The sequence below is a fragment of the Gorilla gorilla genome, chromosome 3 (genome assembly GCF_029281585.2).
Source record: "Gorilla gorilla gorilla isolate KB3781 chromosome 3, NHGRI_mGorGor1-v2.1_pri, whole genome shotgun sequence".
In the NCBI taxonomy this organism is placed as follows: Eukaryota; Metazoa; Chordata; class Mammalia; order Primates; family Hominidae; genus Gorilla; species Gorilla gorilla.
In genome coordinates this window covers 101,213,271-101,240,586 of record NC_073227.2, presented here as the reverse complement: position 1 = coordinate 101,240,586, position 27,316 = coordinate 101,213,271, and the positions used below count along the sequence as shown (strand labels likewise).

The 27,316-nt window shown below is 35.1% G+C and overlaps 1 protein-coding gene across 1 annotated transcript in view; it reads right to left on the bottom strand.

Annotated features, from left to right (window-relative positions):
• Positions 1-1,863: 1,863 nt before the first annotated feature.
• Positions 1,864-27,316, bottom strand: part of CFAP299 (cilia and flagella associated protein 299) — a 649,304-nt gene continuing 623,851 nt past the window's right edge. Inside the window, exons 6-7 of the mRNA XM_019024959.3 lie at positions 20,753-20,882; positions 1,864-2,111 (exon numbers count right to left, since the gene is read on the bottom strand). Coding sequence (XP_018880504.3) covers positions 2,016-2,111; positions 20,753-20,882 — 226 coding nt within the window. The 3' untranslated portion in view covers positions 1,864-2,015. The remainder of the gene's footprint in view (positions 2,112-20,752; positions 20,883-27,316) is intronic.

The following is a 27,316-nucleotide window of genomic DNA, read 5'->3' as shown; positions in this document are numbered from 1 at the left end:
TCTATATATTGTATGAACTGAAAATTCTGAGATCACCCTGATATACCCAATTCCAATGTAACACCACTCCACTCAACCTGCTTGGAATCTGGCATATTGCGCCAAGCCATCAACTTCCCCGTGAATACACCCTTGCATTTGAACTGCGACTTCCTGATTTGGGCTCTACCAACCCCACACCTGAGCAGATTTCCACCGGCTTGTCCCCACCTAATTCCCTCAGTACAAGGTTGTTTAAACGTATCTCAAAATAATAAGAGCTATTTATGACAAACCCACCGCCAATATCATACTGAATGGGCAAAAACTGGAAGCATTCTCTTTGAAAACTGGCACAAGACAAGGATGCCCTCTCTCACCACTCCTATTCAACACAGTATTGGAAGTTCTGGCCAGGGCAATCAGGCAAGAGAAAGAAATAAAGGGTATTCAAACAGAAAGAGAGGAAGTCAAATTGTTTCTGTTTGCAGATGACATGATTGTATACTTAGAAAATCCCATTGTCTCAGCCCAAAATCTCCTTAAGCTGATAAACAACTTCAGCAAAGTCTCGGGATACAAAATCAATGTGCAAAAATCACAAGCATTGCTATACACCAATAACAGACAGAGAGCCAAATCATGAGTGAACTCCCATTCACAATTGCTACAAAGAGAATAAAATACCTAGGAATACAACTTACAAGAGATGTGAAGGACCTCTTCAAAGACAACTACAAACCACTGCTCAAGGAAGTAAGAGAGGACACAAACAAATGGAAAAACATTCCATGTTCATGGATAGGAAGAATCAATATCATGAAAATGGCCATACTGCCTAAAGCAATTTATAGATTCAATGCTATCCCCATCAAGCTCCTATAGACTTTTTCACAGAATTGGAAAAAACTACTTTAAATTTCATATGGAACCAAAAAAGAGCCCGCATAGCCAAGACAATCCTAAGCAAAAAGAACAAAGCTGGAGGCATCACGATACCTGACTTCAAACTATACCGCATGTTCTCACTCATTAAGTGGGAGCTGAACAATGAGAACACACTGACACAGGCAGGGGAACATCACACATCAGGGTCTGTTGGGAGGTGGGGGCTAGGGGAGGGATAGCATTAGGAGAAATACCTAATATAGATGATGGGTTGATGGGTGCAGCAAACTACCATGGCCCCTATACCTATGAAACAAAACTGCACGTTTTGCACATGTACCCTAGAACTTAAAGTATAATAATAATTTTAAAAAAATACATCAAAAATAATTAAAATATAAAATAAGAAATAAAAAATATTTTGAAACACTAAAAATAAAGGAATTAAATTGAATGGGAAAAAGAAGAGGAAGAACCAAATATTAATTTTTAATAAAAAGTGGCCTTCAAACAATATCTTTTCTGCACAAAAGCCACCTGCAGGGCACATTAGGAAAAAGTGCCTATTTCTATCATCAAGTCTTGATTTTTCTAATATCTTCTAGTTTCCTTTAGATTTCATTTCCTCAGCTTCGCTGTTATAGGATTCATGTTATCCAAGCTTATATGCATATTAAACACATTCATTCATTTTATACATCATTTCATGGGATATTGCAGATTTTACTTACTTGTTTAGTACTACTGAAAACCTTGTATGCCAATTTGGGACCCCTTAAAAGTCAATATTCAATGATTTTAGCAGCCAGAACTGCCATATGGCAAAAGCTTGGTCCATTCGATTTAGCAATAGTGGGATCTGGAACTTTTTTTTTTTTTTTTTTAAATTCTGAGCTACATAATAGTCACCAATTTCTGTATCTTTGAAGTAGCACCAAAATTCTCTCCCATGAAATGTTGCAATCAGCTTAGAGGCTATCTGTATAATAAAAAGACAGTCAATATTACAGTTTTCTTTCTAACTTCTTTATTAACTTTATTGTTCTAATTTGCCTTCCAGCTACAGGGCTCATTTATTATTCTAATTTGCTCTGTCTATGGAATTTATTTAAATTTAGCAAATTATTAGGAAATTAACATGTTGGTACTTAAGTCTTCCTTCTGGAAATGTGGTCAAAAATGACAGCTTGTATGTAGAGTTCTGTCAGGATAGGGATTCTAGTAGAGTTGTCACCTGGCTGCGCCTAAAATACATAAATTACATTGTTAGTCAAGTCTATAAAAATACTTGGCCTTTTTTTAAAATTTTTTTTATTTTTTTGCTTTATATTGCAGAAAACAAAACTAGCAAGTTTGTTTCCACGGAGATATATACATGTTTTCCCCCTAGTCTTTTTCTCAGGAGTGAACATAATTCCAATTAGGAGCTTTGGAATTATGATTGGGTTGTGATATTGAAAATGCCCATGATCAAAGCAGTGTCACAGGCTCATGCTTGTCTAGACTCTGCTGAACCCCATGAGTCACTAACTTCAGAATTCCTAGCGAAAGGCTTTACAAACACATGTGACTTCAGGGTAATAATTCAAAAAGAATCCTATCTTGATTTCAAGTTTGTCAAATAAAATGTCTCAAGTCTGGGATTGATTTAGACCAGTGGAAGTGCCTGTCCATGGTGGGTTTTACATAAAGCATCTTTCTTATCACTTTAAAAACTACTTGTTCTGCTTTTTTTCTTCCTTCAAATTATAACCTTTTAAAAGGATTTCATCTTTTTTTAAAAAATTAGCATAGTTTATCATACTGATAGGCTTCTAGAAAGCCTCTATCGAAATAAGTATTTGCTAATGTGGCACTGATAAGGGAGAAGAAAGAAGTTTGGGTAAAGCTGATGCTCAGAGGAGAAAAAAAATGATTCTAAAAGAGTTGCACAGTATGTACAATTAGAAAATTTTAGTTACTAGGCCTTTTGTATATTTGATGTAGAAAAGAATGATATTATTTGCTCTCTCTTCTAAGAAGAGATAATTAGAAATTTAGAATTGAGGATAAAGAGAAGTTTTGGTATTGCCTTTTCCATATGGTACTTAATTTCTTGTGCTAAACAAAAAAGTGGGTGTCCTGACTGTGCCCCCATCTAAGTTAGTTTTGCTTTTTGTTTTTGTGCTATTTTACAATTCTTTTTTTAATTTTATTTTATTATTATTATACTTTAGGTTTTAGGGTACATGTGCACAATGTGCAGGTTAGTTACATATGTATACATGTGCCATGCTCTTTAAGTTGTACAAAACTGATAATAATGGAAAATATCTTGCCCACAAAGATGCAAAATAATTGTGCCCAGTGGAATTCAATTAATCATTGCCCTGTATAGAGACCTATTTTGCAGCTATTTTTATTTCAATTTTCCTTATTCCCTATACAGATATGTTCTGCTCTTCGAATTCTCCTTTGAACTGGTTATAACATCTTACTGGTTTCTTCTATAATTAATGAATTAAATGAAATCTTTTGAACATTTATGTTATAGCTGCATGAGAGTTATTTACACCCCTTTAAAAATTATCTTGTAAATATTTTGGAGGTTCTTCTGCCAATAGTCAGTGGATTCCTCTTGTAGATGAATAACGTACATGCTGGAGAAAGTTGTACCCCTGGGGGCTTAAACCCAGGCTCCCAAAGGTAAATCCCCAGTAGCAATAGAAATATAACTTTGCAGATCTTCTGTTTCTTTCTGTATTTTCCTTTTTGGCTATTTTTGTGTTTTGTTTTTGTCTTTGGAACTCTTACAATTGATATATTATTTCCTACTGGTGGCAGCAGTGATTCAGAACATTGTGGGCTAGCCATTGTTATTTCTGTAAATGGATTAATGGAGTAGAGAGATTTATTCCCCTTGTGTGACAGACAATAATCTTTTTTAAAGTATTTTATTTTTATTGGTTGTTATTTGTCTATTTTGAGCTCAAATTAAGACTCTTGCACCCATCAGGAAAAAGTACAATGCTTTGATATATGAACTGGTGATTTTTCTGTGTTTACTTTTGATATGTAGTTAATATTTAGATCTGAAGTTATAAGCAGTCTTGTGTCTGTGTGTCTAGATGCTTATAATTTAGAAAGACCTTTATCTCTTTTTGGATGAGTGCATAATATTTTCCTCTCTCTGGAGGGTAATGAATTAGGTTAAAATGTCTCCTAAATTAAAGAATCTCTGTTCTGATTGGCCTATAGAGTTCTTATATACATACATTCTTATATAAATCAAATAATCATAAAATTCCAAAAATTAGGAAATTAAAAGCTATAGTATTTTAAATTGTGCTATACTTAATAACTTATTTTTACAGAAACTCAGAAATGTTTTTAAAATTTAAGTTCACATAATCACAGTAAATCTTTGGTAAACAAGACTAATGTAATAATTTTGGTTCAAAATAAGCAGCTATGTTCTATGATTTATCAGTGTTAGGTTTAATATAAACAACATTTTATTCTACTTGGGTTTGTTTTTCTTGAACTTACTTAGGTCTACTAACTAACAATATGCCTACACAATATTTTAGATAATGAAAACTATAAATTTATATTCAACTAAATTGAATCATTATTCAGACAACTTTATTTCAACAGTAATTGTGTTTTTTTTTTCTTTTAACAAGTCAGCTTGAATATAGGTCCCAAGATCCTTAGGCAACACATAACCTTAGACTGATATTAAGTTGAATTATACAATGAATACTCGCTTGATATATAGATGATTTCTAACTAAGATAGGAGACCAACAAATTTGATGCCTAATTATTAGGCATAATTTTCAGTTTATATACTTTGGCTTATATCCTATAGAATGTGTTTGTTTTGAGTCCTGTTAATGAATGTATTAATTTTGTCTCTTTAAAAAGGTATGTGTGTGGCTATTGAAAGTTGCAATATAAACTTTGCTCATCTTTTAAAATGTTTGTGGAAGATAGACAATTCTTAATTATCAGCCCCTGGTTTTCTTCTTGAAATAGAAGTTGCTTTGGTAAAAGTCCTTTTAATATGAATAGTTAAGACTACACTGTGAGAATAGGGACAGACTGACACCACTGTCTATGTCCTTTTGTGTTTCAAAGAGAAAATAATTTTGTCCTATTGTAGTGGTTTTGTCGTAGTATATAATAGTGGGGATATATAGAGTAGTGGTTTTCAGGCTTCCCTCCCTTGATTCTCCCAGTCTCAGAACCTCTGTACAATCTTGGGACTTACTAAGGACCCTAACATCTTTCACTTACGTAGTTGATAACTGTTAATATTTTCCATATTGAAAGTTGAAATTGAGAACTTTAAAAATAGTTACTGCTTCATTTGATCATAGCAATGACAAACATATTGAAGTTTTAACAGAAATAACATTTGAGGATTAATATAAAAATGGTTTTGTGCTCATGGATCCCCTGAAAATTGCAGTGACATGAAAAAGCAAAATGAAGAGTAAATTTTGGAAATATATTTTACTTGCCTTAATTCATAATACCTGAGTCTGAAAAAAAGCTATGAGATGTGCTACAATTTTAGTAAAATTTGCCCAATCTTGATGGGCTTGTTTTCTTAGCTTACTATTTGCCTACTACATGAAAGGCTTTTTTTTTTTAACTTCCTATGTAATCTGCCTAGATAGATAGCAAAAATTTTGTCTTATAAAAATAATTTTCTGTGCTTTATATTGAATTTGTTGCATCCCTGATTATTTAAGGAAAAGAATTCAAAGAACAGCTTCCTCACATATAAAGAGCTGAGGTTCTTTACAACCATGTTAATCTATATATTTATTTTTTAATATTTTATTGTTTTAAGTATGTACTTACTGTTAACTCATTATTATTTCTCTGGTACCCTGATCTTATTTTAATCAAATGTCCAAACGTCCTCTATTATTTTTTTCTGATTTTTGCCATTCATAATTGGATCTTAAGTATAGAAAAATTGATAAAACAGTCAGGATATCTTTTACACTTAAAACTATCTGTGAGATTTCCCAGATGGCCCTTCAAAAATATCACAAAGAGTTATTCCTTTACCTTTGCAAAGAGGTACTAAAAATAATTAGTTTTATTTGCAGAATTCCTTGGGAAGAATTTTCAAATCAGAAGAGATGCTCAGCCTTACTTATTTAAATTGAATAGGCATAATGTTATTAACAAAAATATTTCAGAAATTTTATATGCTTTATGAGAAGTTCCTAAATTTTTTTTTTCATTGCCCTTTCTGCTTTACTTGTTTTTAACCTAAAGGAAAATAATGATTGTAATTCTTGGAAATATTTCCATCAGGTTTTTCTATATTTACCAGAGTTGTAGCAGTGTTTTGCCTAATGGCATTAGACAACAACAGTATGTTATCAGTCATAATTTCAGCTACTGTTTAAAAAATACAAATGTTTAGGCCTTATGTACACTTACTAAATTTCTTTACTTGGTTTCTTGTATTAGCAATTATGTTTTAGTGTTTTCTATGTCTTATATCTATCTCAAGACTTCTTCCTCTGTAAAATTATTTTCATCCATTTTTTGAATCAGATATATCATTCACAGACTTCTTTGAAAATAGATTTAATCACTATCCTTAGAGATGTTTGTCTAATTGTCTTTTGCAGTGGCTTTATTATCATTGTTTTGCATACCACAAAAAGAACTAAATTTCCTTGTCTGTTGCATTATTCTTACTATAAACTCTCACCAGACTGCTCACATTTGAAAATTATTAGTAATAAGTCCACAACAGTGATTTTAGGTCCCTGTAGTTTATTGATAGTACTGTTTTACTCTGCTGCTTCTCTGAAGTCTCTCTTCCAGGTTATAATCCAGAATTTATGTCTTCAACAAAGAACAGTCTTAGAACCTCATGGAAGATAACTACCAGGTACTTTAAGTATTGACACCTCAAAGCTGAGCTGACATTGGTTAGACAGCTTTCAGATTGCACCATGAGTGGACTGAGTCAGGATTTCCAGGACCCATTGTAGGCCAAAGCAGAGGGCTGCATATGATGCACAAGATTCAGCAGAGTAGGAATTAAAATTGTAATAAGACTGAATGCAGTAATGAGATAATTTTCTTATGGTTATTCATTTGGGATATTGTTGATATTGTCTTAATGTTTCATTTTTCAGATAAATAAGAACACCCTTTCTCCTTCTTCTTAGGAAATCTTTAACCCATAGAAATTTAGTAGAATCTACTTTATAAAATGAAAGGAAACATTTGAAAATGACATGTGATTTTCATTTATTTCTCTAGGACTCAGAAATTCTTATTGAGTCTTTTTACTTTCCATGGCCATTTAGTGATCTGCATCAGTTCAGTAAGAAGTTGTCATCCTTTTTACCAGGATGTAACTGTACAAATTATAAAACCAAAGCCTTCCCTGTAATGTCATGTTTGAAAACAATGTTCATTGAATCACACAGAAACAGCTACTTTCAAGGAATTAAGTTCGACTTGACTTATGGAGGTAGTATTTACAAAGACCTTCTGGACAAACTGGTCTACTCCTTGGCTTTAATGGTCAAGAATATTGTATACTATGTGTAAGTTATCTTAAGGTATTTTGGGACTTTTAGAAGAGAATAATTTACCCAAAGTTACAGGTTTTATAGGTGAAATCTTACGGACAGAGTTTCTTGGATTTAGTTTTCTAGCAGCAGGATGACAAATAATAGAGGGCCTTAAAAGTCCAATTTGAGATTCCTTATGAATACTTCCAGACAGAATTTAATTTAGTATTTGTTCAAAGTTGTATAGCCTTAGAATTTACAACGCAAACTTAAGGTGACCTATATGGTAAAATAACACTTTTGAGACATCTATATAAACAGTAAGGCAAACCTAATAAGACTAGCTGCATTTTATGATCAAGAATAACCTTCCCGAAATTATTATGATAAAAAGAGGAAAGGAGACAGACTGCCAGGGAAACTTGTGAAAAACTTTGAAATGGGCAAAAAATCAAACAGTGGGTATCTTGATTACTCACTCATTTAGGTTTTCTCATTTATGATCTATATTACAATTCCGCAACTTTTAGAAATTCGATAATAATTCAAATAATTCTTGTCTGTAGTAATGCAAAATAGTTGTGTTCAGTGGAATACAATGCATTTTTGCATTGACGCTTTTTATTTATTTGCAAATTTATTTTAAAATCTGTTTATTCCTTTTTTATGTCTCTGCTCTTTGAATTCTCTGGAATCAGTTGTAATACCTCACTGGTCCCTCATTAATTAATGAGTTAAAAATCTTTGCCATATATTCACTGTATATCTGTATGAGAATGATGATTCTATCTTCTTTTAAAAATTGTTTCTTAATAATGTATAAAAAGAGTGCTAAAAACCCTTACACATACACAACAGCAACAGCAAACGATGTAACTGGCTGAGAAAATTCAGCACTTAGAAAGCTCTTCCTTCAAATTCATGGCACTGTAAGGAGCTGTGAAAAGATTACTGCCTGAAACCCATTACTGGGTCCCAGGAGAGATGGGACTCCAAGCCAAGTATAAAATATGGGTACAACAAGATATTGAAATAAGTCCAACAGTAAAAAGTTACTGAAAAATAATAATTGATGAAACAAAATAAGAAGATTCTAACCTTATTCTACCAAATCCCAGAAGAATTACAGATTTAAATGTGTGAAAAGAACAATAAACAAATTTAGAAGAAAATATATGTAACTATTTTCCTGATTCTAGTATAGGAATCTTTTTAAATATAGAAGCAATGAAAGCTATCAGAAAGAGAAATCAGTAGTTAGGATCATAGAAAAATTTAAAAATTTTGCATGACAAAACAATTGTAAACTTTAAAAGAATATAAATTTTGGTATGTCACTAAAAATATGATAGCCAAAAGTTTTCTACCCTCTACACATAGAATACTTTAAAAATTTATTTTAAAATTCCCATTAAAACCCTACAGGAAAGTAGGTAGACAGCAATAACAATTGTAGAGAAAAGGAGATTGGGCATGGTGGCTCAAGCCTATAATCCCATTAATTTGGGTGGCCAAGGCAGGAGGATCGCTTGAGGCCAGGAGTTGGAGACCAGCCCAGGCAACATACTGTCACTATAAAAAAAAAAAAAGAAAATCTTAGGCATGGTGATTAGTGCTTGTGGTCCCAGCTACGCCAGAGGCTAGGGAGGGGAAATGTGCCGGGGTGGAAGTGGGATCATATGAGCCCAGGACTTCTAGGCTACAGTGAGTTTATGATTGTGCCACTGGACTCCAGACAGAGCAAGACACTGTCTCTAAAATAAATATATAAATAAGAATATTATATAGTAGCATGCATATAAAATAAATTTTCATTTCCAATAGTAATAAAAAATGACTGGAGCAAATAAAATGACTCCAAACAAATCTGTACTGTGAAATTAACAGTTAAAAAAGTATGCAAAATAAATAGGGCATGGGAAATGGGAAATTTTAAACAGCTCAGATATAATTGTAAATTGACATGGTCTAACTGCAAAGCAATTTGACAATATCTATCTAAAGCTTTACAAAATACATATATTTTGACTAAGCAGGTTCCATTTTAGAAATCTGTCCTAAGTGGGGATAAAATCAGAAGCTTGTTTGTAGAGAGTTGTCAATTAAACTGGAGGGAAGGCAGAAACCAATTAAATTTCCACAAGTGGGAAATTCTTATATCAATTATGAATAATTCAAAGGATAGAATATTATGTACATTCTTTTTTTGAGATGAAGTCTCATTCTTTCCCCCAGGCTGGAGTGTAGTGGCACAATCTATCTCAGCTCACTGCAATCTCTGCCTCCCAGGTTCAAGTGATTTTTCTGCCTCAGCCTCCCGAATATCTGGGATTACAGGTGCATGCCACCATGCCCAGCTAATTTTTGTATTTTTCTTTAGTAGAGATGGGGTTTCATGGCCAGGCTGGTCTCTGACTCTTGACATCAGGTGATCTGCCTGCCTCAGCCTCCCAAAGTGCTGAGATTACAGGCATGAGCCACTGCGCCTGGCCTATCTACATTATTTTCAATTTGCTTTTTCACTTAATAGTGTATCTTGAACATCTGCACTAATCCATCAACATCAGTAAATACAGCTTTAACTTTTTAAACTGCCACATACTATTTCTTTGTATGCATGTATCATAATTTATTTAACCATTGCCTGGTCATGAACATGCAGATTATTTCCAGTTTTTAACTCTTGCAATGCAAAATGATTATTCTTTTAGAGTTTTCATGGTTTCTAAGGTAATACACTACTAGGAAGCAATTTTCATTCATTGAGCACCTACTCTGTGGCAGGCATTTTAAACATATTCTCTCATTTCATTTTCACAACAACTCTTTGTAAATGGCTATAAATTTTTAGATTTTTACAGATGAGAAGACAGAGGTGAAGTGCTCAAAAGGGTGAAGTAATTTTCCCTAATCACAAAGCTGAAAAGATCTCTGTACCTTCAACTCATTCTAAGCATTGCTCCTCTTAAGAGCTTTGCCCTGCCTGAGCCCTGATGACCATTTCTCATTCCCTTCCAACTTGTTCTGCAGTTCTAGCTTCTTTCAACTGCTCCAAAGTATTTTAGAGAATCCTCAGGTCTTGGAGAATTCTTAAGTGGGATTTATTAAGGTACTCAAGCAGGTGTTTGAATAACCTAAAATACATTATACTACTCTGTATATGGCCATGTGTGCTTTTTTTTTTTTTTTTTTTTTTTTGATGGAGTCTTGCTCTGTCACCCAGGCTGGAGTGCAGTGGCGCAATCTTGGCTCACTGCAAGCTCCGCCTCCTGGGTTCACGCCATTCTCCTGCCTCAGCCTCCCAAGTAGCTGGGACTGCAGGTTCCTGCCACCATGCCTGGCTAATTTTTTGTATTTTTTAGTAGAGACAGGGTTTCCCCTTGTTAGCTAGGATGGTCTCGATCACCTGACCTCGTGGTCTGCCCACCTCGGCCTCCTAAACTGCTGGGATTACAGGCATGAGCCACCGTGCCCAGCCAAAACTTAACAGATTTTAAAAATAAGTTGTTTCCCCCCCCAAATTAAGAACCTATCCCCTTGGAGCAACCTCATATACTTATGAGGTAGTTTTCTGACCTGCCAAGTTGGGGCTGACATTTTTGTTCATTTAACTGTGTTTTTCTTTTCCACTCTTGCTTCAGCTATTTGAGAAAACGTATATATGTTCAGGGCCACCAATGTACATGCCAAAGATATCTCAGCCAGCAATAGCCACTTATAAGTTATCAACATGAGATTTTTCTTTCTTACTAATGGTCTTGGTCACTATTCATGCTATTGTATTCCATACTCTAATAAAATTCAACTCTCACTCTGCTTTGGGATTTCAATTTTTGAGAAATTATGAGTATTTGCTGGGAGTGGTGAATGGCTGAGAAAGAGTCATGGGAATTAACTACTTGTTCAACTGTTGAGACCCAGGAAAAAAACATGCTCTTTCTTTGAACTAGAAATAATCCCTCAACTGTGGTCTTGCACCTGCAATGACACCATGCCTGACTCATGTGTTTTCTGATGCCTGCTTCTGTGTTATTAGTTAGCAGGTTTTTAAGATCATAGAGGAAACAATTATTTTGTTCTTATTCAATCATTTCATCTTGCCAGGAAATTAACTTCTACTCTCTTCCATACTTCTTGATTTCAGGTAATACGTTTTGTGAGAAAGTGAGCGTGAACTGTGTCTAAAGCTCTCTTCCTCAAATCTCTCCATCCTTATATCCCTAGGCCATATGGGTCCCTTTTACTTTTGGCATCATGTTTGATTAGGTTGCTCTTGGAAATAAAAGCTTAAAACAATAATTTTTCTTTGTCATGTATGCTTTATTGGGATATGTACCTTTCTTTTCATTGCATATATTCAGCTCAGATGATGGAGGCTTATCATTTATACTCTCTTATTACTAAACATTGACATATATATTTATGTATATACATAATTCAAAATTCAAAAAATATATATGTATTTTTTTCTTTCGTGTAGCTTACATTTCTGTGTTATAGTTCATATATGAGTTCATGCACCGGACACTTATGAACAATGTGCTTATCTCTGGGGGTTGTTCCTTAAATACTGCATATAAAATTAAAGTCAGTTTTTCAGGTCAAGTGGAGGACATGACATTTAAGTTTTAGGAGTTTTAATTCATAAAAGCCAAGCTCTGTTATATAATTTTAATGTATTCCTCAAGGCCATTGATTTTAGCAGTAGTTAGTTGAGTAAATACTTAATTTATATGTGGTGGGCTTTCGGTTCAGATATACCAGGTGATTACCCAGAGGAGAAAATGTTTAAAAGCTACTTAGTACGTGGGTGTTTTAGGGCTATAATCAACCAAACATTCAGTAATTTGGGTAGCAAAACCAGAAAGTTGGCAAGGCCTCAGCTTTACTTAATAACTGTGACTGTGCCACAGTTAAAAAGCAACATTTATAAGAGGCCTCCAAGGAAAATACAGGGGCCAAAAAAGTGGTGTTGGTGATTCAGTAGATATCCCCTGCCCCACTGGCCCAATATTAATTTAGTCTTGTAGTACAGTTTGCAGAAACACTTCTGAGACGTTGCGGAAGCCATAACCTTGTTTAAAACTTATTCTATTCAGCTTTTTGTTTGTTTGTTTTTCAAAAGGGATTATATATAGCTCCTCCTGTTAAAAGGCAGATTTTAAAACTGAGGACCTTCACTGAAGGGCGAGGTTCCAAGAGATTAAATTGGAACCATCTGCATATAGGACGTAGAAATGTTATGGGTCTCCGTTTTGAGAAGATCAATTTCAAGGCTATGACAGGTTAGGATTTTAGGATCTGGGAGGCCAGGGAAATGAAGAGCAGCCAACGACCTCAGAAGCAGAGGTGGCATTAAACAGGTAATGAACACCTTTCCTACTAATAGTAGCAAGTGCTTGCGTGGGGGTTGCCTGAGAGGGCAGAACAGAGGAGAGAGGAGCTCTGAGAAGATGTTGCTGGAATCGTCCTCTAAATTAAAAAAAAAAATGCAAAAACAAAAACGGGTGATTTTATTAGTTGAATTTATTTTTAATTTTAAACCTTATGTGTCTAGTCTTTTGCTCAGAGAAAAAGAAAGAATTTGACATATTTGTTTTTAGCACCTGTATAATAATAGACAACAGTGACTACACATTTATTTTTAAAAATAGTAAAGTAATTGCTACTCTCATTTACCCATGCACCTAACATATTGCCGTTACCCTGGACAAATCACCATTTACTCTCGAAAGTTCCTCAAAGAACCCTGAGTGATAATTCATTTATCCACCTACCTAGGCAGAAAAGCACCAGAGTCAATTACTCTGGTAGTTTTTAGCTAAAAATTGCTTTAGCTCTACATATGTTTTCAGTGCCTAAGACCCTAAAATATTTTAAGTTAACCTCAATTTTTTTTTAAGAATTATTTTTGGCCCTACCATTCATTTCTTTAGCAAATATTTAATATTTCAATTTATTCATCCCACAGATGTTTACTGAACACCTACCATGTGCAGGCATGGAGCTAGCCCTGGTAATACAACGGCAAAATGTCCAGAAAGGGTTCCTGCCCTACATTTGACAGTTTATGCTTTACAAGTTTCTGTCACGTGTATTGTTTCATTTGAGCCTCTAGGCAAACTCACTTCACAAAATGAAGTTCCATGAGGCAGTAATAGCAAAGAATGCATAAAACCTCCCAACCCCTCGCCCACTCTCTGGCCCCCATAATGATCCAAATAAGAAGAAAAAATAGCAGTAATGGTGATTTATTAGCAGAAGCATTTAGTGCAGTTGTATCTCATTACACAGCACTCTTTGGTATATGGTCTGTGCTTTCTAGTCTGTGCAGTCCTGGGAATGTGTAATTTCAATAACTTAAAGTTAACACTGTTGCATTACAACATATTTTAAATGAATGAAGTTTGATTGCTTTATGCATATACATTAAGGTGAAGCAACAGCTAAGACAATAGTACTGTGTAAAGCAGTGGATATAAAATCCAGCTAATCTTTAGGGTTACCTGAAGAGGCTTTAAAAATAGAATTTGCTGGGCCTCACCATAGATGGATTCAGTTTGATGTCTAAGGGAAGAGCCTGGAGTTCTCTGATTGGTGAATTTGAGAAAGAGAGAGGAAGAGGAAATGCTTTCCTGAATTAATAGGAATTGTTCCTAATCAAGCCAGGGCAGGCTGGGTACTAATAAAGAGCTCTTGTGATAATAGACTACATGCCAAAGTAGCTCACTGTTATGTTTGAACAATTGTGAACAATTTTCAAATAGAGGAGTCTGGGCTTAATAGTCAGGAGTATTGATACAAAAAGAACAAAGAAATAAATCCTGCTAAATCCATGCGCAGTCTACATTGCACATGCCTTCCAAACCTTGTGACACTCAGCATGGATCCAGAAAGTTTTATTCTATAATACTGTTTTTTGTTTCACTAATGTCCTACATCCAATAGAAACTATGGGTCTCTGAGATCTTTTCACATGTCTTTTAGTTTGCTTGTTATCAGTGACTTACCAAGCAACTATATTCAAGATGTACTCTACTAGACAGTAAATAAGATAACAAAAAGAGATCTTGCCCTATAAATTTTCATATTTTTAATATAATTGATTTTCTTTTGAATTCTAAAAGCACACCAATGAAGTTTAGCCAACAGAAGAGTCACATCACCTCCTTTCAAAATGGATTATGCATTTTCATACTTAGAAATTTTGATTCTAAGACATTGTGACACAAATAGTACTGAATCTCCTTGAGGTCTATAGAATGGCAAACACTAATTACATTTGGCTTCCACTTGTGGTGTTTAGTTATTCTCTCAAGACTTTTCTGCCATGATTGTCCTTCCTGCACCTTTGTCTCAACCCTTGTGAACCACTAGAATCACCTAGGGTATTTTTGAAAAGTACCAATGCGTAAGCCTTCCACTCAGATCAGTTATCCAGCCTTCTTGGGATGAGGTCAGGCATCATATATTCTAAAGCTTCCTGGGTGATTCTGATATCTGATCTCTGCTGACAGCCTCTCTGTAGTCACAAGGAGGTCCTCTGCCTTCCTTCACAGCCTCATGTTTTGTGCTCCCATGCCTTTGTGCTCCCATGCCTTTGTGCTCCCATGCCTTTGTGCTCCCATGCCTTTGTGCTCCCATGCCTTTGTGCTCCCATGCCTTTGTGCATGATTTTTCTTCCTATCAGAACACCGTTCCTCTCCAGTCCTCATGTCCTCACTGACCCACCCTTCCAGACCCAGTTCAAATGCTATCTCTTTCATTAACTTGTTTTTGAATATCCTTGGTCCAAAGTACATTCTGCCTCCCCTGAATTCTTACAGAACTTTTTCTGTCCTCTCAGGTTACTTTCTAGCTTGCCATTTCTATGTGTATATTTTCCCACCCACTCACCAGTTAACCTGTAAGCTTTTTAGGACAAGAAATCTACCTTCCAGATTCACCTTTAAACTTCATAGTTCTCAACAGTTGCCAAGGAAACATCAAATGAGGAAAAGGGGGGTGGAGGGAAGAATAAAGAGTGGCAGACATCCATCCAACTCACTTGTGTGCCCTGTACTCATCCAGCAATACTGTCTCTCTCCTCTCTCACACACACATGTTCTTTCTCCCTCTCTTTCTTTTCTGAGTACTGGGGGAAAGTGAGGTCTCTCAAAAACTTTTCTAGATAGATACACATAATATAAGTTCTATCTGTACCTGAATGATCTGGTAGTTGCAATATTGAAAGCATCAACTCAAAATTTGCCAACTATAGCAGGACCTCTACTTCCAGTCCTTTTTACTTTTCACCTGGGTTACTGTTATTCTGCTTGTCTTCTCCAGCTTTTCCTCCCTCGTCTGTACTGCTCTACACCTTCTAACATTAAAGCCCAACTTTCATCCTGTTATTTCTCTGAACAAGATGCTTGGCATATTTCCCCATTTCCTATTGAGTCCAGTCCAAGATCTGCCTCAGTCCTGCAGTCAAAGCTTCTGATGACCTCTCCAGGCTTAATTCCCAATTCACCCCTTCAATCCAATGCAGAATCCAAATTGAACTATTTGGGTTTTCCCTTGTCTGTTTTATACTTGTGAATCTTATCTTGGGTAATAGGTTTAATTCCTGATATTGACTCCCTTTCCCTCCTTATGTGTTCAATTCTCCCCCTCTCTAGTTCAATTTCTGTTTTTTGTTTTTTTTTTATGATCCTGCTTCTTTTTTTTTTGTTTTTTTTTTTTGTTGTTGTTGTTGTTTTTAAATTTTATTATACTTTAAGTTTTAGGGAACATCTAGTTCAATTTCTAATCATCCTTTAAGTCCCCACTAAAAATTTACTTCCTCCATTATCACTTAACATTATCTCCAATGCTCTCCCTTCACCATTCCTTTCCACTAGCTCCTGTCCCCAGATCAAAAATCATCTCTTCTTTCACTGAATTCCAAAAGTATTTCTCTCCTGTGCAATGTACCATTTTCTGCATTATACTGCAGTTATGTTTTGACTTATTTCCCTAAAAACACTAAGAGCACTTAAAGGGCAAAGACTGAAGTCTTGCTCATCTTCACCTCCCCATGTGTCTCATAATATTTAAGCTTCATTGATGGTTTCTACTAATAATTAACTGTTGACTGTCAGTGAGTCATTTAATCTGTTGAAGTCTGTTCATAAATCAAAATCATGTTCTAATTCAATAATCTTAATTTGAGATAGTTTAAATTATATATTTCTGGGACTGCACAAGAAGGTATGAAAGCATAGACCAAAATAAAGATTTCTGCATAGTTCCTACAAAATCTGATTTCAGCAATAAATTCTTGCATTTTTTGTGACTTATTTGGGTTAATATAGGGAAAATGACTATACCCATTTCTGCTATCACTGCTATATCAAATGACTAACATAATTTACTCATTAACTTTTAATTAGTGTAGCACTATTACTATTATTATTATTATTGTTATTATTGCTTTTGGAGGGAATGATCCATTCAATCATCAATTCAATGAATATTTATCAAATATTCATTAGCAAGGCATTTTTCCAGGTGATGGCCTCTCAGAAATGGGAAGTGAGAATAGCTGGTGTAACTAAGAAATATATATATATTTTGTTGTAACTATTGTATACAATCTCTCTCTCTCTCTTTCTTGCCTTATTAGTGGTTCATGCCAGTTTTAGACCACTTATGCTATGGTAAGACTCAAAGCAAACTATCCCATGGTTAGTGTTTTTGAAAAGCAAAAAAAAAAGTGTATTTAAAAAATTTGTCCAAATAATATATTGGACAGAGTGCAAAGTGCTTCCATTTAATTCTTCTAAAGATAATACACTGGAAACATTTTGGTGGGTGTGAATCACTCAAACAAGCATTCTTCACTCAAAAATAGAAACTTGGCTTATTTGTTCCAGATGTTATACAGCTGCAGGGAAGTTAAAGCCAGTGGTCCTGTTTTCAATGCAACCAAACTCTTATTGCATTTGGAATTTCCTAACCAATGAACTCATATTACTTGTTGTAAGACCTGCACAAGTTTCTGTTTCCACTGTTACCATTTCCAAACAACTGCCTTTCATGGGAAACATACTTCAGAATTAATGAGTCCACATCTGTGTTGGACAAAGTAAACACATCCTGTTTATCACTGTTTCCACCTTTCATTTATCTTGACCTCTTTAATTTTAAGCATAAAGTATTCCAAAGAGGGTACATGAAGGAGAAGAAAAGGAGAGCTGAGTTGCTCTTACAATATTTTACAGCTCTTTAACTACTGGAGTTATGAGATGTTCACCTTAGGAAGGATTTCAATAAAAATTGCTAAGAAAAATATTGACTATAAAAATGTAATTTCTATCAATATGTATTAGTAGTTATTAAAGTAACTGCAGGTATTTATTTTGCTTATTTCTTGGTTCTTCCTTAGGTCTATAAGAAATTTTATGTTGGATGCATGAAATACAAAAGATCTTGGATCTTTGAAGAAAGAATAAGTTAAGAAATTTTGTAGCAATGTAAAATACATCTTGTCCACAATAATTAAAATATATAAGTGTCTTTCTACTTATTTTTTGAGAACAGAATGCCAGATGTCTTTAGACTATTGACTTTTTATGGAGATTTTTTCTCAAACTGCAGTTCATGAACAACCTGTAGCAGAATCACACAGGCTGCTTATTAAAATATGTACTTCTGGTCCCAGTCGAGGCAGAATCTCTAAAAACTGGGCCTGGTACTTTAAAGGAACTCTAGAGATCAGAAAGAAACAAAACAAGCAACAACACAACAACTACAACAACTCTCTATCTTCTAGTTGTGACCACTAAAACCCAGGGAAGTTGAGTGAATTTATCAAGGTCATGCAGCCAATTAATAGTAAAGCCTAGGACTCTGTTTACTAATGCTGAGACCAACATTTCTTTTCATAAGTCTACTGTTAATTTTTACTTTCCACAAGATAAAATTAAAATTTAAAGAAATATACGTATCCAAATGTTGTTGTATGTCTCGCCTAATAATTCTTACTCTTACCACTCATTAACCAAATGCTTGCTCTTTATTCAAGAGTTGGAAAAAATTTCTTCAAATTTATCATAAAATCTAATCAAAATCTTTCAGAAAAAAGGAGACAAATGTTATATGTCATATTGAAATCTCATGGTTGACTATTTTGGAAGTTTGAGTTTGAGTTAAAATGATTTGAACCATGTTTAAGCAACAGTTCACATTCAATAATGATTCCCCAAAGACTGTAAAAACTACAATTCATGACATGCATTCTTGAAATATGCCATTAGTTAAAATACAGCCCTAAAATAGTTTAAATATGATGTCATCCAAAATTGATTCAAATATTTGTTTCACACATCTTAATAAGAGCGTTCATAATTTAAAATCTTTTCTTATTTATATAGTTTAGACTTCTAAGGAAATGACTCTGGAAATGCTATTTATTAAGTTTTCTGTACTTTGTCCCTACTGATCTCATTTTGACACCCATAAGTAAAGAAGAACCACTAGAGAGAAGGTATGTTGATAAAGTACTCTGGTATTCATAGATTCATAATAAACACAGCCCTAAAGACTCTCTGATCCAGTACTTCATTTCACTAATGAGAAACCTGAGACCAAAAAAGAGTATTGTTATTTTGAAGGAGATAGCATTGTGTTAGAACCTGCCAGTTGTCTACTTAAACCTCTCTTCTCCCTGTCTCAGAATACCTGTTTTTAGCTGGGTGCATTGTCATTTGAATTAAGATTATATTTCCCAGCTTTGCATGTAGCTAATCATCTCCATAAGACTAACTTCTTACAATGGAACATAAGTGATGGTTTGTGCAGTAGCTTTTTGGAAACTCCCTTTAAAGGCATCAGGGGAATGTTCTTTGTACCCTCTCAACCCCATCCAGGCATTATGTTTTGAATGTGGTTGTTTTGGCTAGAGACCTATTTTGGCCCAAGAAAATGAGGATCACCCTAGCTCAGATGACTGTGGAGCTGCCATTTAAACCTTGGACTGTCACCATCTACACTTACATGTGGAAGAGAAAGCAGCTTCTATCCTGTTTAAATTACTATCTTGGCATTTTTGATATTTGTAGCTGTATCTCATTTCAGGTAATCATCTATTTCTTGTTACAGAATTATGGTCATTAATTCTTTAAACACATGGTTATTTAGCTTTTTTTTTTTTTTTTTTTTTTTGAGACGGAGTTCCGCCTCTCAGGTTCAAGCCATTCTCCTGCCTCAGCCTGCTGAATAGCTGGGATTATAGGCATGCGCCACCATGCCTGGATAATTTTGTATTTTTAGTACAGATGGGGTTTCTCCATGTTTGCCAGGCTGGTCTCAAACTCCTGACCTCAGGTGATCTGCCCACCTCTGCCTCCCAAAGTGCTGGGATTACAGGTGTGAGCCACTGCGCCTGGCCTATTTAGCATTTTTTATGTGCAAGGAACTGTACTAAGTGGATATGAAATACAGACTGGAATTTTGACTTTGGTTTTCTAAAAACTTTTGGAAAAGTTTTTATAACCTGACCCCCCCTTCCTTTGGCCCATCCTTGTCCATATTCCATGTGTATCAAACAATTTTTATTTATTTTACTGTGAAAGAATCTTTTTCTTGCTTTTGGATTTTAGATTGACACTTTCATGTGAATAATAGTTTTCAAAATTTAAAAACAACAACAAAATGAAACCCACCGACACAAGTCAAACACATAATGACTTCAAGCAAAGTTTTAACTTTCATCCCGAGACATAGGACAAATCATAATAAAAAGTCATGATTCAAATGCAGTCTTTGAAAATATGCAAGATGTAAATATTTTTCTTTGAACAAATTCAAAATATCATAAGACATGTCTTTAAAATATTTAAATAAAAGTGTTTTCCAAATTAACACTTAGAAATACATTAAGAGCCAAACCATTTTTAGTGTTAGTCACATGCACAGAGGGGTATTAGAATTCTGGGTACAAATGTAAGGTGAGAGTCTCCCTTCTCTAAATGACCCTCCTCCCCACTAACAGCAACAAGTGGCTGGACATCTCCAGGATCGGGGGAAGCACATGTGTGACCTACTGGCTCCCTGGTGCAATTCTGTGCTAGGCATGGAGAAGTGTTTCCACTTGTGAGTTCTATTTAAATTCCCCCTAAACTCTTTCTTATTAGTTTCTAATAATTTATGAAGCTATGGAGTGTTTTTTAAAAGGTAGTACATGCTCTAAGTTTCAAAATGTTATTTCCTTTCTAAATTTAACAACTTAAGAGTGTCAAATATTTAACAGATTTTTTGAGTAGTGGCAGAAATACAACAACACGTGAAGAGATAACTAACTAAGTGTAAAAGAAGAATTACCTTTGGGTCCACATTAAGAATTTTTCTGTCTCTTTTGTATCTGAAAAGTAAGCCTTCTGGATTATCGGCAATCACTTGATAGTTGGGACTTGAATTACAAACAGCAATATCAGCGTCCCAGTTGTAAAAGCTATAAAAATAAACATTTATTAGGAATTAAGATGTATAATGCATTAAATTGACAAATATAGTTTAAGAACTATTTGGGGAAGTTCAGTCATAAGATAAGTGGATACAAACATGCCATACAACCATGTAGAACACATTTGAGATTAAAATTCTTGCACAAGAGATTAGATTGGGTTATTCCCAAATCATTTAGACACATATTTATGATGCTTTTGCATGATTTTCTGGACACTTCTAAGACCTAGGGCCTATTACAGTACTATTACATTCCCAGGAAGTCAAGATAAAAATTGATGCAATTTAAGGCTATTTGTTCCAGTTCAGGTTCTTCAGGGTATTAAGAGACTGTTCACTGGAGGGGAGGGCTCACTAAATCACCTCTTTTCATTCAAAACAATTCCAAATAAATTCACTTCTTTCAGGCTCCGCTTTTTTTCCTCAATAATATGTTTCTCAGGGAGTGAGGAAACTATTTATGTTCGAGTGGTTACCGTGAGTCAAACGTGATGTGATCTATGCTATCACAACCCCCATATGAAGTTGCTCTCATTTTATGGGCAAAGCAAAACGACTCAGGGAGGTCAACCAGCATCATTAAAGTCTTGAAACTAATATGCCACAGGGCTAATATTTCAACCCAAATTTGTATGTTTCAAAGCATACATATGCACTTTCTATTTTTCAATATTGCCTTCAAGTATTATTTATTTATTTATTTATTTATTTATTTATTTATTGAGATGGAGTCTTGCTCTGTTTCCAGGCTGGAGTGCAGTGGCGTGATCTCAGCTCACTGCAACCTCCGCCTCCTGGGTTCAAGCAATTCTCCTGCCTCAGCCTCCCAAGTAGCTGGGACTACAGGTGTGCACCACCACGCTCAGCTAATTTTTGTATTTTTAGCAGAGATGGGTTTCACCATGTCGGCCAGGAAGGATGGTCTCGATCTTTTGACCTCGTGATCTGCCCACCTTGGCCTCCCAAAGTGTTGGGATTACAGGCGTGAGCCACTATGCCCAGCCCATTTTATTTTTATATTTTGTACGGAAACTTCCTATTTTTTCTACATTCTGTTTTGTGCTTACTTGTCAGAAATGAATGTAATACTGTCATATGAATTGAAAGAATCCTCAATATATTTACACTTATTTTTACATATCTTATAAAATATAAAATAAAAATCTACTTATTTTTATGTATCTTATTCCTACTAATGCATTTCTAATACTATATTTGCTTTTAAAATGATGGTCACAGAAATAACACAAACCAGGGTGCCTCTCAAATGTTTGTAATATTTATTTTTAATGATATTCTTCTGATCCTGTTTCTAGGTTGTTTTGCCCTCTATTACTCCCTTCCTTTTTTGAAAAGAGAAAGTTTCATTGTTTAAACTTACTGAATTATATTGTTTTCTAAGGCATCATTATTACCACTTTCATATTATTACCTAAAAGTGCAATGTTTACTCTCAAATTTTTCAATATTTAGAAACGATTGATTGTATAGATCATATATTTATGTCACTGGGAGGGGGGCATATCAGTGAGAACAATTTTCTTTCCCTACTACCTTTTCTATGGCCAGGACATAGAATGTCTGCCCTACTGAGGCACAGAGTAAGAAAAAGGAATTTTCCAAACATCTTTGTCTGTTTAGTCAATTCTCCCTAAGAAAACAGGAATGACTATGTGATTAGTGAATTGAGAATTGTGCATTCATGGCCTTTTAGGCCCTCAACTTAATAAGCCTTCACAAGGAAAGTTTAAGGTGACAGGCTCAGCCCCCAAGTGGAGTGATGGCAGCAGATGATTCTGTAGCATTGGCAGTCAATTCAATGGTGAAGGTATTAGAAGCCAATTTGACTATCTACGCAAGCTGGATTTTCTAATTCAGTTTAATTCATAATAAAAAATATACTTTGATATCCATATTACTGACTTTTCAGTTAGGATATTGCCAAATTGGAGTGGGGAACATGGGTGTGATTTTCAACTGTACATATATTCTCCTTTAATAATTATTTATGAGATATATAGATATAGATAATTCTACCAAAATACTTGAGTCAGAGATGTGCTTAGAGTGGCATGGTTTATATTACACATTCCTATCTTGTTGCTCAGACCCCAAATCAAAAGTCTTATTGAAGTCCAGGAAGATTTTTATATAAATGTTTTCTACATAATAAAGTACATTTGTATAGCACATGATTCTTTTGATGAAGACATTTTGGTTGTTTCATCAATACTTTTGTTCTCCTAAGCAGAGGTGGAAAACAGGCTTTTTATAGTAGCTGACAATTATTAGTATTTAATAAAAATAAATAATAATTATCTAATAATGGTCATGTGCTGGGTACCGTTATAAGTCTAATGAATCTATTATCTCACTTAATCTTATCACCAAATCCATGGAGTAGGTATAAAATATCCATTGTATTCATGTAGAACTGACAGGAAAATGACCACTTGGATTCCAACGTTAAAGACTGACTCCAGAGCCTGCACTGACTAACGCTTGTACTCTTTGTCCCACATACTACTGGTTGTGACTACACTACCTGAAGCTCTGTAGCATATATGACTGCTGATCAAAATACAAATTTTCAAACTTTTCTTGGTAGACCTCCAGACTACAACCATGGTCTCTCTTGCAGTGTAGCCACGTAATAGCAATTTAGTCAATGGAACAACTATTTTCCACTACTAGTGTGGGCCGATCAAAAACCATCCATGTTCTTTTTCCCATCCAGCTAGCTGGATGAAGATGATAAATTTGAAAGCCATTGATATGGTTTGGATCTGTGTCCCTTCCCAAATCTCATGTTGAATTGTAATTCCCAGTGTTGGAGGTGGGGCCTGGCAGGAGGTGATCAGATCATGGAGGCACATTTCCTTCTTGGTACTGTCCTCACGATACTGACTGAGTTCTTGTGAGATCTGGTTGTTTAAAAGTGTGTACACCTCTCTTGTCTCTTTCTTCTTCCTGCTCCAACCATGTAAAGTGCCTGTTCCCACTTTGCCTTCCACCATGATTGAAAGCTCCCTAAGACCTCCCCAAAAGCATGTGCTGCCATGCTTCCTGTACAGTTTGCAGAACCATGAGCCAATTAAACCTGTTTTCTTTTGTTTTTTTTTGTTTTTTTTTTTAAATAAATGACCCAGTCTCAGATGTTTCTTTATAGCAGTGTGAGAACAAATACAGCTGTAGCTGTATGTGAAAGATATTTGGACTTTGGAGAAACGTAAGGACAAATAGTTGAGCTAGTTGAGAAAAATCTCTATTTAGTGGTTTCCTATGACATCTATGTTGCTTTAAATCTATGAAATTTTCAATTAAACAAGCATTTAACTAGTATGCAGTATATTCCAGTTAGGTCCTGTAATTACGGTTTCTACAAAATAAAACATGTTCTTGGGAAACAGTGGTCTGGCACAGTGTTTCTTAAACTGAGATCCATGGCAAATTTCTGGTAGTGTGAATTCTCTCTGAGCAGTTTAATATATGTAAACTATAAATATAGTCAGCCCTTTGTATTCCACAGATATGAAATAAAAACCCGGGATTAAAAATATTTGGGAAAAAATGTGTCTTTATTGAACATGTACAGACTTTTCTTTGTCATTATTTCCTAAACAGTACAGTGTAACAACTATTTATACAACATTTACATTGTATTAGGGTTTAAGTGATCCAGAGATGACTAAAAATATAGAGGAGGATGTTCATAGGTTATATGTAAATATTACACAATTTTATATCAGGGACTTGGGTATTCATGGATTTTGCTACCTATGGGAGGCCCTGGAACGAATCCCCCACAGAAACAAAGGGAAAACTGTATATTCTGAATTATCTAGATGATCATTTTATTACTCATTACAGAACTATATCATCTCAGTACCTATCTGTGTGCTTATATTTACCATTGTCTTCATGTCAAATTAAAATAATTGAATTAGGCCTTCAACTGATTAGGGCACAGTAGTATGCAACTGAGTAATTTGTATATATATTTACAAGGTATAATTTTTTAGGACAGAGAGATATTGGTACTTAAAGGGAATTTGTACAAACGAAAATAAACTGAAAAACCTCACGAAGGTAACTTTTTGTGAAATGAAAATATTTTATTGAAAAGTAAAAAGGCCAGAGGGACATCAGCAAGATAATGGAATAAGAGACTCCAGCCCTCACTCCCCCACAGCAACAGCGATTTTAACAATGATTTAGGAACTGTATGCATCTGTGGGAAACTGGAAGTCCAGTGGAGAGATTCTAGAACCCTGTTCATGGAAAAAAGTTTGAGGATAAACACACTGAAGTGGGTAAGAACAGTTACACTTTACCCACATCACTCTCTTCTAAGGCAGCATAGCCTAGGGCCAAGGGAGATCCCGCAGGCCCATGATTTCTCCCCTAGGGGAAAATGATAGCTGAGTGAGGGCCTAGCTTCCCCAGTCTTATGGAATGGTACCCAAGAGGCTTACACTGGTCTTCCCACTCCCAGATTACTGAGGTGATTGGCATGACTAAATAGTCTTGGGGGGAACTAGGAGCAGGTAAGAAGGGATGAGGCTTCAAAACAACCACTGTGAAGATCTCAAAATATGGCCATATATCCTACTAAGTGGCTTATGGACTCCATCAAGAGGCCCACCTGTAAGCTCTGGAAAACCTCATCTGCAGTGTCCCTTACTGGCTAATATGCACCCTCTTCATTCTATGTGCACTGCTGAGATGGTGCAAGCAAATACTCACAGAGAGTGCATGTAGATAAGCAGCCAGCTCAACTCTGCAGGACTGGGAAAAGGTATACAAGATTAAATACTTCAGGGCATTGCCATGTGAAAAATAAAGAGGAGGCTCTCAACACCTGGCCTGACTTAACAGGATCAAGAGAAGACACACAATCCCAGGACTTCCTCATAGGAGGAAAAAAGAGCAGTGGGGTGGGCAAACCCATAAAAAAGATCTGAGAGACCCTCAAAATCTCTAGTTAAGCTGACTTGTGAAGGTCTTCTTTGAAGACAGATGGTAAAGACTTGAAAATGTGACTGCTTCTTTCAACACAAAACTTTAAAAATATGAAGAATCAAGGAAACATGAGACCACCAAAGAAACAAAATAAAGTTCATGTGGCTGACCTAAAAGAAATGAAGATTTACAAGTTGTGTGACAAATTATTTAAAATAGTCATATGAGCTCAATGAGCTACAAAAGAACACAGATTTACAATTAAATTAAATCAGAAAAGCAGTACATAAACAAAGTGAGAAATTCAACAAAGAACTAGAAATCATAAAGATGAAGACTACAATGATTGAAAAAAAAATCAACAGAGAGCTGCAACAGCTCACTTGATCAAACAGAAGAAAGAATCAGCAAACTCAAAGACAGATCATTTGAAATTATCCAGTCAGAGGACTAAAAAGACAAAGAATGAAAAAGAGTGAAGAAAGCCTGCATTGCTTATAGGATGCCATCAAATGAGACAGTATATGTAGTATAAGAGTTCCAGAAGGAACAGAGAAAAAGAAAAGAAAATAGTTTACTTAAAGAAATAACGAGACAAAACTTTGTAAATCTTGGGAAAAAATGAACATCCAAATCCATGATGCACAAAGATTCCCAAATAGGCTAAACATCAGTTAATCTTCACTGAGACACATTCTAATCAAATTGCCAAAAGTCAAAGACAGAGGGAATTTTGTAAGCAGCAAGAGAAATGACTCATCATCTACAAAGGGAACATTCCCCTCTCCCCAAATAATAAAACCATTAGCAGAAATCTGAGTAGAATGTTTATGGGCCAGGAGAGAGTAAAACAATATATTTAAAGTGCTGAAAGAAAAAACAACAACAACAAAAACCTGACAACAAAGAATTATTTACTTGGCAAAGCTATCCATAAAAAATGTAGGAGAGATAAAGACTTTCTCTGATGAACAAAAATCAAGCAAGTTTATTACCACTATACCTGCCTTACAAGAAATGCTACAGGATGTTCTTCAAGATAAAACAAAAGAACACTCAGTAAAAGCATGAAAACATAAAAGTATAAAACTTACTGGTAAAGATAAGTACATACTCTAATTCAGAATTGCTGAGGCCAGCTCAGTCGGGGAGACCCTAACCCAGCAGCGCTAGAGGAATTAAAGACACACACACAGAAATATAGAGGTGTGGAGTGGGAAATCAGGGGTCTCACAGCCTCCAGAGCTGAGAGTCTCTAACAGAGATTTACCCACGTATTTACTGACAGCAAGCCAGTGATAAGCATTGTTTCCATAGATTATAGATTAACTAAAAGTATTCCTTATGGGTAACAAAGGGATGGCCAAAATAAAGTGATGGGTTTGGCTAGTTATCTGCAGCAGGATCATGTCTTTAAGGCACAGATGGCTCATGCTATTGTTAGTGGTTTAAGAACAC